Below are 15,202 nucleotides of genomic sequence, written 5' to 3'. Positions count from 1 at the left end.
TTAAGAGAGAGACAGAGAGCGCGCAAGCAGGGGGAGAGGGAGAGGGAGAAGCAGACTCCCCGCTGAGTAGGGAGCCCAACGTGGAACTCCATCCCAGGACCTAGCGAGCATGACCAGGGCCGAAGGCAGACGCTTAAGAGACTGAGCAAAGTTTTAAAGCAGGAGAAAGAGAACTGAGTAGTAGGAAGTTGCTCAGCTTAGGTGGCTGGCGTTGTGATCCCCCGTCAGCAGCATCGATATCACCTGGGAGCTTGTTGGAAATGCCAAGTCTCAGCCCTACCCCAGACTTCCTGACTCAGAAGGCTTGAAAGGCCTTCTGACGCATGCTCAAGTTTGAGAACCACTGCTCTAAGAGAAAGTGTGAGCGTTAGTCGTGAAAACATACGTTGAATGTTCCTCTAGCAGAAGAGCAGGGTGGGTCTACCAGTGACTGAATGGAAGACATTGCTCTTCCTGACTTTGGGAGGAGACAAGGAGGTCCAGAGAGATAGATGGCTTGCTCTAACCAAAAGATCATGGTATCATGCACTCGCACTTTTGCTATGTTTCCGTTCCTTTAACCTGCACATTTCTTAAAAACAGGAAATAACATTTAAAAAAAAGTTTAACTGTCAGCAAACGTCTGTCTACACAATTTGGGGGCACACCTGTGTGGGGTTCCCCCCCCACAGTGCATTTATCAAAGAAAAGCCAAAATAGCATTTATTAGATCTCTCCTCTGTGCCAGGTTCTGCACTAAGGCCCTGCCTTTCCTGCGGATTTCCCCCTCCCCACTCAGGGAATTTGCACAACCGTTCTGTGAACAGGAATTAGTTTCATTTTATAGATGAGGAAACTGAAGCTCAAAGAATTTCAGTCACTTTGCCAGAGGCCGTGTATCTATAATGGGAGAGCAGGGATTCCAGCGCCCAACTTCAGACTCTGAATCTGGTGGAGATTGAGCTCACGAGGTCTTGGGAACAGAGGTGATCTAAGGAGCCCCCATGTCCCAGGCACTCAAGGAAGACACCCAGGGAAGCCACCCTCACCCCTGGGTCTCTTTTGGGGCCAGGCAGAACACTGAATGGCTCCTCTTTTCCATCCCTGTCTGGATGTGTGCCATTCACCTCTCCTGTCAGAGAGCAGAGAACTGGGCAAACGAGGAGAAAAACCGCCAATTAAGAGCATTTCTTTTTCTGTTTTCTTTTTCTTTTCTTTTTTTTTTTTTTGTTTAAAGATTTTATTTATTTATTTATTTATTTATTTGAGAGAGAGAATGAGCAGTGGGGAGGGGCAGAGGGAGAGAGGGAGAGAAGCGAAGTCTCTACTGAGCAGGAAGCCTAATAAGGGGCTCAATCCCAGGACCCAGAGATCATGACCAGAGCCAAAGGCAGGCACTCAACCAACTGAGCCACCCAGGTGCCCCAAGAACATTTTTTTTTCCAAGGCAATCTAGTTTGTAAAAACAGTAGCGAAGGGGCGCCTGGGTGGCTCAGCGGGTTAAAGCCTCTGCCTTCAGCTCAGGTCATGATCCCAGAGTCCTGGGATCGAGCCCCGCATCGGGCTCTCTGCTTGGCTGGGAGCCTGCTTCCTCCTCTCTCTCTCTGCCTGCCTCTCTCTCTGCCTACTTGTAATCTCTATCTGTCAAATAAATAAATCTTTAAAAAAAAAAAAAAAAAAAAAACAGTAGCGAAGTCCAAGCCACGAACTCAGATTTCCTGACTTCGGATACAAAATTCCAATTCCAAACAAGTAGGAGTTAAAGTTTCCTTGTTCTTGAAGGGGAAAAAAAGCCAAAAATTTCTTTGAAAAGGTGACTTTCTTTTCTTTTCTTTCTTTCTTTTTTTTTTTTTTTTGCAATTAACCTAACTGATGCCTCCAGATGGAAGAACCATAACTAAGTAGGACAATGTAGGGCCGCTAGTCATACAGTATTCTTATTTTTTTTCTAAACCAGTAAGGAAAAACTTAAGCCTATTCTCTAAGTAAGTTTCCACCCTATGTAATGACCTTCCTCCACCAACACCTACTCAGCAATTCTAGGCTTTCCTAGGTCACCCTCTAAACCAAAACATTTTATTTCTCTCACTCTATTGGCACTGGAAACACACCAGGAAACTCACCAGTAGGAGCAGGTGCTCTCCAGCTCACTGCTCGGCCTAAATCCTTAAAGGCAGAAACCTCACTGCTACATCTCTGTCTATGTCAAAGCCGGGAGCAGTGCCCAAAAATTGTTTTAACGTTTCCAAAGTACTGACTGACTGAAAAATCTACCTTTTTAGATGTTCACTGCCCTGGAAACAGCTGTATTTACAACACTTTTTTTTTTTTTTTTTAGAGTTGCTTTATCTGCTTTGTAACACGTAGCTAAGGTATTTGTTAATATTTACAAACGACAACTGATATATAAGATTATTCTAGCAAAATATTTCTAATCCTTTGGTTAGGTCCCTGAAAATACCAAAACAGACATTAGAGTTAATGCTCGGAGCGCCTGGGTGGCTCTGTGGGTTAAACATCTGCCTTCCGCTGGGGTCGTGGTCCCAGGGTCCTGTGATCCAGTTGGCACGGGGCCCGCTGCTCAGCAGGGAGGCCGATTTTCCCTCTCCCTCTGCTATTCCCCTTGCTTATGCTCTCTCTCTGTCAAATCTTTAAAAATAAATAAATAAATAAAATGACTAGAGTTAATGCTGAAAACTTGCAAATTACAAATTACCAATGGCAACCTGTTTCGAGAAGGGGGTAGTGACCATTCATGGGGTGTGTGTGTGTGTGTGTGAGTGAGTGTGAGTATGATCATTAGTAGCACCCCCTTTCGCTCTCCTGAGTTTTTCCAGTTCAGACAACAAATTGCACAGTCACCTTTCGTGGGTGCCGGCGAGAACAAGGACGGCCCCCTGAAGCTTGGGCACGCCGCCTGCCCACCCCAGCCGCTGCACTCTGAGAATCTTGGCACCTCGTCATGTGGTCGCCAAGTCCCCCTTCTGGTGCTTTGTATTTCAGCGGAAGAGGATGAAGAAGTCTTCACGGGAAATTGTCCAGTGTAGACAGGTGTTGGAGAATCCCCCCCCCCCCCCCCGTTGGTTTGGAACTTGGGGCCCTGGTGGCGCGGCGACTCCCAGAGCAGCACCCATACACGGCCTGTACCGGGAGTCCCGGCACCTGACCTCTGGGGGCGCTGTTATCAGTGCTACCCGGACAGGACCGCCCACTGGATCCAGATCCAGAAGGTGGAGGAGTCCGTGGCCTGCGTGCCTCGGACCCGCACTAGGGCAGTTCCACCACTCCCAGATCAAGTCCCCGCTGTCCCAGCGGGTCCTGTGGCGCCAGCACAAGCCACGCGTCACCACCAAGAGGCCCAACACCTTCTTTTGGATGCAGAACCTCCCTGTCCCCAAGTCTGCCCAAATAAAACCCCCTTCCCCCCAAAAAATAGTAATAATAAAAATAAAAAAGTGCACAGTCAACTTGAGAGAGCTCTAGCTACCCAGACCCCAAACCCTTATTTAATGTGGTGGTTAAAGCCCATGTCTATAGGATATAGCAAACTAATAATTTGGGAAAAGTAAACAAATAGTTCAGGGTATTCCTGGCAATTTGTTAATAGAAGAACAATTTTCACCTATATTTTCCTTTTATTTACATCTTTATTTCGAAATGTTTGTTCTATTTAAACATTTTTAATTACAGTGAAATACATATAATGTAAAACTCACCATCTTAACTATTTTTTGAGTATATAATTCAGCGGTGTTAAGTATATTCACATTGTGCAACAAATCTCTGGAACTTTCCATCTTGCAAAAATGAAACTCTATATCCAATAAACAATTCCCCATTTCTTCCTCCCCCAAGCCACTGGCAAACACCATTCTACTTTCTGTTTCTTTGACTTTGATTATTCTACATACCTTATATAAGTGAACTCATTTGTCTTTTTGTGACTAGCTTATTACACTTAGCATTACATCCTCAAGATTCCTTCACGTTTAGCCTGCGTCAGAATTTCCTTCCTTTTTAAAGCTGAGTGATGTTCCATTGCATGTATAGACCACGTTTTGCTCATCCAATCATCATCGATGGACGCTTGGGTTGCTTCCACATTTTGGCTATTGTAAATAATGATGAATGCACAAATACCTCTTTGAGACCCTGCTTTCATTTGGAGGGGATATAAACCCAGAAGTGGAATTGCTGATTATAGATGTGGTAGTTCTATTTTAAAATTTTTGAGGATGCACTATACTGTTTTCCTCAGGGGCTGAACCATCCTACATTCCACCAACAGTGTGTCAGGGTTCCAATTTTTCTACATGTCACCAACACTTGTTAATTTTCTGTCTTATCAATAGTAGCTATCCTAATAGGTGTGGGGTGCTATCTTATTGTGCTTTTAATTTGCATTTCCCTAGCAGTTAGTGGTGGTTAGCGTCTTTTCATTTGCTTGTTGTCCATCTGTATATCGTCTTTGGAGAAATGTCTATTCAAGTTCTTTGCCCATTTTAAAATCAGGCTATCTGTTCCTTTGCTGCTGCTTAAATCTCTTATTCACAACCAGTGAGTCGAATCCTCGCCCACTATTATCTTTAATATTCTCTAACCAAGAGGTGCCCCAAGGTACTCTCTTGTTTAGTAATACTAGAAATGAAGAGAATGTTGCTGTCAGGAAATTCTGAAGTTGGAAAGCAGTTGGAAAGGTCCCATTTTATAAACCTCAGCTATCTATTGCAATTGCTTGTCCAGACTGTTGGAGAAGTTTTGATATGCCCAAAGTCTTTCATAAAGATATTATGTTATTACTACTCTCATTCATTTCAGTTCAGCAACATTTACAGTGTGCCTGCTATATAATGGACATTGTGCCATGGAGATAAAACACACATCAGGGGTGCTGGGGTGGCTCAGTCGGTTAAAGGACTGACTTGATTTCAGCTCAGGTCATGATCTCCGGGTCTTGGGATCAAGCCCCAAGTCGGGCTCACCACTCACGGGACATCTGCTTCTCTCCCTTCTCCTCTGCCCCTCTTCCTGCTCGCACACACTCTCTCTTGCTCAAATAAATAAATAAGTCTTTAAAAAAAAAATAACACACACACACACACACAACTATTTTAACTCCTTTGATCTAATAATACCTACCAGCAAGACTCTGGGTCACTAGTTTTGGATCTATGTTTTTTTTTTAATGAGTTTAAGAAGCTACAGATGTCTTCTGATCTTTCCTGCCAGATCGTCCCTCTCTGAATGAGGAAGTATACACACCCTTAAGTAAGCTTGATATTTGGGTTGGGCCTCTCAATTTTCCCAGGCCTCACCCGGTGAAAAACACACCCTATTTGCAAATCTTGTCCCTCAAAAATTCTTGGTAAAGTTTTGGAGAGACTTCCTATACAAGGCTATCATTTCTGCTTCTTTACAGAAGCTCATTCAGAAAGAACTTCTTTCCAGTTGCAACTTGTTGAATAATACACAAAAATCTCAACAAGTCCTTAAAGTATGTACTTGAACTGCCTGCTCCTTCTTGCCTCCCCCACTCCCAGGAGAAGCCCAGGGAACTAGAGCAAGAAGCAGGGACCATGTTCCAAGGCAAGCTTATGGCCCTTGACTACTACAACCCTGCTCGCTTCAACCACGAAGATGAACCAGAATTCAGAAACTTGATTGTTTGGCTTGAAGACCAGATAATCAGACACTACAAGATTGAAGGCAGAGGTAATTGAAGAAATATCCACAGTAGTGACTGGCCCAAGTTCTTTGAAAAGTATCTCAGAGATGTTAACTGTCCTTTCAAGATTCAAGATCGGCAAGAAACAATTGACCAGGTTCTTGGTTTAGCTGTAGGACTTGAGTCTGGAGATAATGCTGAAACATTATCAACAAACAAGGACTTGGAACATGATAATACAAAAAATGCCAGTGGTGTAGAGGCATTGATCCATTTGGATGTAAATAATCCTGACTTTAAGGCTGGTGTAATGGCTTTGGGTAACCCTCTTCAGATTCCCTGTCAGGATGGCTACCTGGTAATGCTTAAGGCAATTCGCATTTTGGTTCAGGATGCAGTTGCTACAGCAAATCAAACAAAAGAGGGCTTTCCTGTTGCTTGAGACAAACACACTCTTGGTTTTGACACAGGAGATGCAGTTCTTAATGAAACTGCTCCAATTCTGTGATTGCTGCACATAGAAGAGGTTGGAGAGCTACAGACAAAACTTCATGAAGCCACAGTAGCCGGTCAGGCAATTACTGCAGATCCACAGCCAGACCACAGACTGGGGAACACTTTAGGATTTCAGCTTCTCACCAGTTGGTAAATTGGGAACCATGTACGCTCTGACCTGTGTTTGGAAATCCAGTGTCACAGTTTCGAGGGAAGATGCCAGAAAACCGACTACATTCTACCAATTTACCACCGCTGCTTTTTCTTCAATAAAATTCAGGAAGGTGGGGGCAAAAATGAATGGTTAGCCACAGGATTTTCTACATCGGTATCCATCTTCTTTAGGTTATAAGGGTCTCTGCTCCACGATACCCTCCATGCATTTTTGTGCCCCAAATCTGAACCTAAACCAAAACCCCTAAGAAGCTACTGCATGTGAAAATAATCTCTGAACTGCCTTAGGAACAATCCATACCTACCAGGATTGAGAAGACAGCAGGACTAATCTAGGCTCATGGTCTCCTAGAGTGTTACTACTGGAAAGGTCCCTGAAGATTATCCAGTCAAACTGCCCTCAGGTCACATGAGGAAACAGAGAGCCAAAAAAGGAACACATTTTCTCAAAGCTGTACAAAGTTACCATGTGACAACACAAGGCTCCTGTGATGCCACACCTCTTTTTCTCCACTGATGTTCATGTCCTGAGATGCCTCTTAATGTTTACTTTCCTATTTACTGAATGTGAAAACAATCATATTACTGAAAATCCTTGAAATGTTTGAATGTCTTAAACAAAAGCCTCCACATTAATAAAATTCCAGAGTTCCACTCAAGAAAACGTTTTGCTAGAACTAGAATCAAGTGGCCAGCTTCTAGAGAAAGTGCTCTAGGCACCTCTGAATGAGGCACCTCTCTCAGACTTGAGAACAATGGTCTGTCTAGAGGAGGAAAACCACTAAGCTCCTTTTCTTCAGGTCATGCTCCGCCTACAAACACAGTCCCCCCGACCCCATGTGTGGTCTGGCACTTTGTTTTGTGTTCAGTAGGATTAAGGTGTTTGGGATTCATACTTTGACATCAATACAAACACCTCTACATCCTCGGAACAACAACAACAAAAAGTGACTTTCATGCAGAGTTTAAGGTAAAAGTTCAGGCATCAGTGACTGAGAAAAATACAAGGCCGGAAACACTAGAGGAGAAGAGTGTTAGCTCAGGTATGGGCCGGAATTGTGACATCTTATTGCCACAGCACACTGGGGCATCTAGATGACTAACAGCACAGTCTATTATTTCAGAAAGGTTATAAAAATCTATGGGCCTCACACCATGTGTAATGTGGGTGAAGTAGGAAACTTGTAAGAATTTTTGCTTCTGCATTTCCTGATTTAGGAACAGGAGAGGTGGGTGGGTGTGTGGGTGGGTGGGGGTCTAAAATATCTTATGCTTATTAGTGAATCTGTATATACTTGGTCTAGTGTTGGTTTCTTGAGCAAAGAGAGGTGGCCAAAAGTTAAATCTCACATATCAAATAGGGAACCTATTCAAAATCTTGTTTGGGTCTTCAAAGAATCAATGAAACCATTTTCCTTTTCTGATAAATACATCAGATTGTCCTGTGTCATGTTATATAGAGCCATGAGTTCATTAAGAGTACAGAGGGTCATTTTCTCTGATCTGAAGATTTTTGGTTTGGGGACAGTTAAAAGGAAACGCTGAAATCCCATCCTCTGTGTGGGCATTTAAGACCCAGGAGGTACATTCTAAAAGAGAGCACTGCCCTGGTTCCATAAAACCCAGTTTATAAAGCAACAGACATGTGCTTGCAGCCCCTTAAACCAAGTCCAATAGTCGCTGTATTTTATTTAAAAAGTATCTCTGCGTTAGTAGATACAAACACACTCTCAGTACAACTGTCCATACAATTTATAGTCCAAGAGGCTGGTGAGAAGGAAAAAGACCATCAAGCAAAGACTTAGGGACCGCTGCTCCCTTCTAAGCGCAAAGCAAGCTGACACGATGCGAGGGCATCGTGGCGCTCCCGACAGTCCACAGTTCAGCAACAAAGTGCGGAAGTGGAGGGAAGTTTTGATGTATAAAGTACCGCATTGATGTCTGGAAACAACCAGAAGATGTTAGAAGGAAGCAGGAATGGGTAGTGCTAGAATGAGGGCTGAGGAGTGTCAGTGTTAAGGTAGTGATGAATAAAGCCGAGTTTCTCCGTAATTTGAGGCACAAGACGGAGAGAAAGGGATCGTAGGAAGCAGCCCCGTTGGGGAGGACTGGCGGGTGTGATAACAGGGACGTGTAAAGGGGCATTAGGAACAGTTTAAAAAAAAAAAGGAAGGAGAGTTGGAGTGATGATTATTGAGTACTACCACTGGGAGGAGGGTCTTGCCGGGCTAATAAAGGGAGAAGGGTGTAAAAGAAGGGTCAGGAATGGTAGGGGTAAACTCTGGGAAAAGACTGCGCAGACGTCAGCAGCCAAGAAAAAGAGAAGGAACGGGGTTGGGGCGTGGCCCAGAAAGGGAATGGCTCAACAGCGGGCTGGGCCACGGGGTGAAAAGGAGAAGGGTGGGGAAGAGCCTGGCTGACAGCTGCTCTCAGATGGCGCCTACAGGGTTAAAAATCGGGGCGCCCAGACTAGGAAGAACTCGGTTTCCAGGGTAACGGCTCCGACAGTTCCGGCAGCGCAGGCTCGTACCATTGCGCGGGCGCGCGCGGGGGGGGGGGAGCGCGGCGGGAGGGGACGCGCGAAGGAGCAGTCGGGCAGAGGGGTCCGGCCCGGACTCTACCAAACGTGCGGCCCGCCTGCTCGCCCCGGGCCCGGCGCCGTGCCGCGCTCCGGCCGCGCCGGCCGCGGCGTCCTCAGTGCCCCGGCCGGCAGCTCCCAACTGGCCGCGGACAGCGGGGGGAGAAGGAACGTGCGCCCGGTGGCCCGGATTGGCCTCCAGGTCCCCCCGCCTGGGCGGCGGAGTGCGGGCGGCCCGGGCTGGGAGGTTTGAAAAGCGGGCGAGAGACAAAGGCAGCAGGAAGCCTCCTCGGCACCCGGAGCCCGTGCTCGCAGCCCCCGGGGCCCCCCGGCCCGGAGCAGCAGCAGCGGCGGCGGCGGCCGGCGGCAGCAGTAGCAGGAGGCAGAGGATGCGGCAGGGGGCGTGGGAGCGGCGCCGGAGCGGGCGGAGCGGGCGGAGCGGCGCGGCCCGAGCGCGGCGTGGTTAGACCCGAGGCGGCGGAGGCGGCGGAGGCGGCGGCCCGGCCGGGCTCGGGAGTGAGTGAGAGGGCGCCTTCCCCGCCCGGGATGTGAGGACCGAGCGGAGCCCGGGGCGGGGGGAGGGAAGGGAAGGGAGGCGAAGCCGGCAGGAAGGAAGGAAGGACGGACGGACCAGGAGGAGGAGCGGCGGCGGCGGCCGGAGCCGGAAGGCGGGGAGGGGCCGTCCGTTGGGCCCGAGGCGGCGGCGGCGGCGGCGGCAGCGGCTGGGGCGAACCGCTCTTGTCGCCTCTCGGGACAGGAGCGGCGGGGCCCGCGCCTCCTCCCCCCCGGCGCCGCGGAGGGGGGAGGAGGAAGATGGAGACCCACATCTCGTGCTTGTTCCCCGAGCTGCTGGCCATGATCTTCGGCTACCTGGACGTCCGGGATAAGGGGCGCGCGGCGCAGGTGTGCACGGCCTGGCGGGACGCCGCCTACCACAAGTCGGTGTGGCGGGGGGTGGAGGCCAAGCTGCACCTGCGCCGGGCCAACCCGTCGCTGTTCCCCAGCCTGCAGGCCCGGGGTATCCGCCGTGTGCAGATCCTGAGCCTCCGCCGCAGCCTCAGCTACGTGATCCAGGGCATGGCCAACATCGAGAGTCTCAACCTAAGCGGCTGCTACAACCTCACTGACAACGGGCTGGGCCACGCGTTTGTGCAGGAGATCGGCTCCCTGCGTGCCCTCAACCTGAGCCTCTGCAAGCAGATCACCGACAGCAGCCTGGGTCGCATAGCCCAGTACCTCAAGGGCTTGGAGGTGCTGGAGCTGGGGGGTTGCAGCAACATCACCAACACCGGCCTCCTGCTCATCGCCTGGGGCCTGCAGCGCCTCAAGAGCCTTAATCTCCGCAGCTGCCGCCACCTCTCGGACGTGGGCATCGGGCACCTGGCCGGCATGACGCGCAGCGCGGCCGAGGGCTGCCTGGGCCTGGAGCAGCTCACGCTGCAGGACTGCCAGAAGCTCACCGACCTTTCTCTAAAGCACATCTCCCGGGGGCTGACGGGCCTGAGGCTCCTTAACCTCAGCTTCTGCGGGGGCATCTCGGACGCGGGCCTCCTGCACCTGTCGCACATGGGCAGCCTCCGCAGCCTTAATCTGCGCTCCTGCGATAACATCAGCGACACGGGCATCATGCATCTGGCCATGGGCAGCCTGCGCCTCTCAGGACTGGATGTGTCCTTCTGTGACAAGGTGGGGGACCAGAGCCTGGCTTACATAGCCCAGGGCCTGGACGGCCTGAAGTCCCTGTCCCTCTGCTCCTGCCACATCAGCGATGATGGCATCAACCGCATGGTGCGGCAGATGCACGGGCTGCGCACGCTCAACATCGGACAGTGTGTGCGCATCACAGACAAGGGCCTAGAGCTGATCGCGGAGCACCTGAGCCAGCTCACCGGCATAGACCTGTATGGCTGTACCCGGATCACCAAGCGCGGCCTGGAGCGTATCACGCAGCTGCCCTGCCTCAAGGTACTCAACCTGGGACTCTGGCAGATGACGGACAGTGAGAAGGTCAGGTGAGGGCGGCGGCACCTGCTCCCCCTGTCCCGCCCTGTTCATCCTCGGGTCACCACCACGCCCCCGCCCCCCCTCACTCGACATGCACACTTACACAGAGATCACTGCAGCGGATGAGATGGGGGCAAGGACACGAAGCCTCAGGCTTTTTCTCCCAGAGCACCTCGGCCCACTACACGCCCATACCCATTGCATCTGGGGTTCCTCTGCTACCCCTACCTTCCTCCCCTCTTGTTTCCCCTGACGATGAAGGGACGGATTCAGCTACTTACCCACCCACTCCTCTCTGCAGGGGAATGGAGGACTGTTTGAGCTACTGTATCCCCACTGCTTTGCATTTGGAAACGGGGGAGGGGGTGGGAAGTGACTAGTCCTTAAGACCCTGGGGAGTTGAGGAAAATGTCTGCCTTCACTTAAGCTTTCATTTGAATACTGTGATCTGGTTTTTATTTTGAAATGTATAAAGAGCAAACCCAACTACCACGGCCTTTTCACCCTTCTTCCTTCCACTTTGTAACTAATCCCAGGCTCTTCTCATCACTCCTCCTACAGTACTCTGCTATTCACGCTCATTTCCTTTTGTCTTTCTTTTTCGTGTTTTTGTTTTTTGGAGAAATTTGAAATCACGGTCCTTTTTTTTCTGCTGAATATAGTCTATATATTATATATATATAAATTATATATATATATATACATATATATATGTCTGGCTACCTCGTTTTAGTTTACTTTTTTCTCTGAAGCCCTGGAATTCTACAAGAGAGATATTTTGAGACTGAAACATTTTTGTGCCTAGACTGGAAAGATGCCCATTGGGTTTGTACGTCTTTTTTGTTTTGGCTTCTTCCCAAACCCCATCCATCCAGTGTGTCCCGCTTCCACATTCTGGCTATCGTTTTTTTCTCCCTGCCCATTGGGATTTTGAGGGCCCAACGGTGTTCGTAAATCTTGACTTAATTTATAGCACAAATGTGTGGAAGAAATGAGAGTGGAACTTTTGTTTGTTTGTTCGTTTGTTTGAGATGCAGATTGTGTCTTGAAAATGATTATTATATATGCAAATTCTGCCCTACCCTCACCCTCTTCCAAGTTTCCCCACAAAAAGGTCACACGGTGAGGCTTCCTGTTGGAAGCGGAGGAGCAGAGTTGGCCTGTGGAGCCCCTGGGGCTCTAACGTGAAGGGGAGGAGACTGAATGAAACTCATGTCTTATCTCTGTTAATAAAACGGGAGTTTGTGGGTTTTACAACAATCTGTTTCTAAATGGAGGAATAGATGGCTTTCTTTATTTTGGTGGGGGTTGGGACTTGTGGCTTTAAAAAAAAATCGCTTTTGAGTAGGATGTATATTTTTGTTGGGAGTTTTTGTTCGTTTGTTTATTTTTTTAGAATCCTCCACAGCAACATGCGAGACCATGGAGTTAAAGAAACCCAGAGACCTTTATCAATTAATTGTACTGTTTGTGAATTTGTATAAATAATAACAAAGATCCTCTTAAAACGTTTATATTCTTACAGTAAAAGGTTAAACTGATATTTATATAATAAAAGAGGAAATATGAAGTATGTTTTTGAAAAAAAAAACAAAAACAAAAAAACCTTGTATCTGTGAATTATTTTGAAGGCAGTGTGTGTTTGGGTACATGCCAAAGTAGGAGGTGCTGTCTGTACTCTAGGAGGAAATAAGGTATAGAGTTCAGTGCATCCTATGTGCTGTGAGTAAGCTCATGGTTACAAATTTATTCTGTATAAGGTTTACTACTGACCTTTAAATGTTTGTTGCTAGAAATGTGACTGGACTGGAGATTTATATAATTTTCGGTTTTAAACTGTCAACAACATGGAAATTGAAAGAAACTGAAGAAAATGGAACTTTAAAAAAAAACTCAATCTGTTAAGAGTCACAATTTCCCCAGGGTGGAAATGAGATCCAGGGGTCCTGTGAAAAATGGGTCCAGAGATATGGAAGTGGGGAAGAAAAGACGGGTTTCTTTCCACTCTGAGTGGGTGTGGGGAGGATGTGAAATGGTGAAGGGTGGAGGGAACTGAAGCCATTGTTCAGAAAAGTTAAAAGAGCGCTGTCCTTGCCTGCCCGCTCACTTGCTCAGTCATGCATGCTGAATCTCACAGTGTGAGTGAGGGTCCTGGTGGAAAGGAGGAAGGCAGTTCAGCCCCTCTTTTTAACATTCTCCTCCAGGCCCTGCTGCATTTAAGCACTTTCCTGGGGGATGGGGAGGTTGGCCAGGAGTTCTTGCACATTTGCATTTTAAGCACTCACAGCCCCGAAGCTCACCACTCGGATCCACTGTGGTGAGGGCTCTTAGGCTGAATTCGGGGCGGAGAAATGAATACCAACAATTCTAGCAAAGGGTTCCCTCTGGTAGACAATAACTAAATAATCAACACCCCTGTGACTGGGCTGCGGAAGTGGCAGGGCATAAATACTCCAACAGTGGAGTAATTCACATTCCTGGTTTCACATAGGTCTTTCTTAGCTGTTTCTGAGATTATTTTAAACAAACAAATACAGATCCCAGCAAGGACTAATAAGAGCGGTATAAAACTTGCCTGCAAAGACATCTCTTTTCAGGAAGAGAGCTAGAACCCAAATTTCTCTCGGGGTGAGATTGTTTTGTAAAATTTCCAAGCTTTCTGCTTGAGCATATCACAAAAGCGGCATTGTTCCTTTCTGGAGAGCCGTCACAATTGGGTCTAATTGAGCCTGACACTAGATCCATCTTCCTTTTCTTCGGGGAAGGTGTGGATCTCTTTCTTCCCTCTTAGGTTACAGTGCTTATTGCCTGAAAAAAAAAATGTGTGAACCGTAGTAAGAAGTCGGGACGTGGAATTAGGGTCAGCTTTCTAATTTAGCATTTGGCACTATACCGCATTAAGCTTCCACAAGCTGTGAGTTCTCGGACTGTTTTTCTTCCTCCAAAAGACTGCATGACTACGGATTCGGTCAATAAAAATTTGAGCACCTCCTAAGTCTTAGACTCTGTGCTCACATTCTTAATTTTAATACACAAAATAATCCTACCAACTACCGGGAAGGCTTTTCCATTTTCCTATTTGTTTTGGTTTTTTTTTTTTTTTTTTGCTTTTTTTTTTTAAACTTGAAAGGCTGAGATAAGCTTGACTAAAGGTCGGTAAATTAATGTTTGAAAGTGAAGATCAGGGGCCTACTGTCCTCAGCCTGAACTGGGTATACTTAAGAATATATCTGGAGTGTCTCTGGAAATGATGAATAAACCATTTACTTTCATCAGCTAAGGTTAACTGTTTATCTCTCAACCTTTGTGGATGGAAAGAAATGAATATGCGTTGAGAACCTGGGGAACGTTTTGCGTGGTACCTGTAAATTTCTCCTTTCGGTCCTCAAAGCAGCCTGTTGAAACAGGTATCCTGATTTCCAGATACGTAGTACTCGTCTGAAGTCCCTCAGCCACTAACGGAGGGAAACCAGACTCACACCGGGGCCAGCTCCTTTCTGTACTCTGCGATGGTTCAGTTACTGATCCTACCTTGAGTTCCAGTGAGGTGACCTCACAGAAGTGAGTGGTAGCTGTCTGCACCGTGTGGACAAGCGCAGGCCACAGGGCCATCCTTAAAGAGAATTTGGGTGGATCCAATCTCCACCGTATCTACTGGAATGGAAAGAAATGCTTTTAAAGACTAAAACCACTAAAGAAAAGGACTTGATAATATTTTGCGGGTGCTATAAAAGTTAAAAGGCACTTCAGGGCAGCTTTTAGAATAGCAGAAAAAACCTGGTTCAGGTACCACTGGCTGCAACTTCAGAAGTGAAAAACCAAAATGGGAACTTGGTGTAAACTTCATCACGTAGAAGTAATCAACCTCATGGAAACGGTCTGGGTGGTGGTGGGGACAGGGCTCCGTGTACCTTTCTGAGGGCAGTAGCCGTTAAAGTCTGTCTGGACTTTAAAGGCAACGGTGGGGTTCCATTTCTGCAGTCCCCTAAGGGCCAAGACAGGCCTCCAGGTATCAGTGCTGGGCGGTGCCCTGTGATCCTTGCCACTGTGGACTCCCTCCAGCCAGATTCCTCAGTCCTAAGGGGCGGCCGCCCCATTTACCCCACATTTGGCAACAGGAATTGGGACGCTTGCCTAACTTACAGTATGTCTTTAAATAGTTAAGAAAATTTAAATTGATCATACTCTTTCATGATTCACATCAGCAACAAAGATCTGAGAAAAGCAAATGTTTCTTTTTATTGGATTTTCCTTTTAAAGGTAAGAACTTTCTCTGAAAAAAGGACACTTGATATGTAAATTGAAGC

General features: G+C 47.5%; 2 protein-coding genes and 2 pseudogenes across 2 annotated transcripts in view; 3 read left to right on the top strand and 1 right to left on the bottom strand.

The window, feature by feature from the left end:
• WNT5B (Wnt family member 5B) overlaps positions 1-15,202 on the bottom strand; it is a 105,590-nt gene that overhangs the window by 37,075 nt on the left and 53,313 nt on the right. The window lies entirely within an intron of this gene.
• On the top strand, positions 324-5,538 carry LOC123945912 (annotated as a pseudogene).
• On the top strand, positions 5,556-9,443 carry LOC123945910 (annotated as a pseudogene).
• Positions 9,415-14,119, top strand: FBXL14 (F-box and leucine rich repeat protein 14). Its single transcript, XM_046013065.1, has one exon. The coding sequence runs from the start codon at positions 9,705-9,707 to the stop codon at positions 10,905-10,907; it is 1,203 nt and encodes a 400-aa protein (XP_045869021.1). The 5' UTR covers positions 9,415-9,704; the 3' UTR covers positions 10,908-14,119.

Source organism: Meles meles, chromosome 7 (genome assembly GCF_922984935.1).
Source record: "Meles meles chromosome 7, mMelMel3.1 paternal haplotype, whole genome shotgun sequence".
NCBI lineage: Eukaryota > Metazoa > Chordata > Mammalia > Carnivora > Mustelidae > Meles > Meles meles.
Note: the sequence above shows the minus strand (reverse complement) of the source record. Positions and strands in the feature narration are given on the sequence as shown.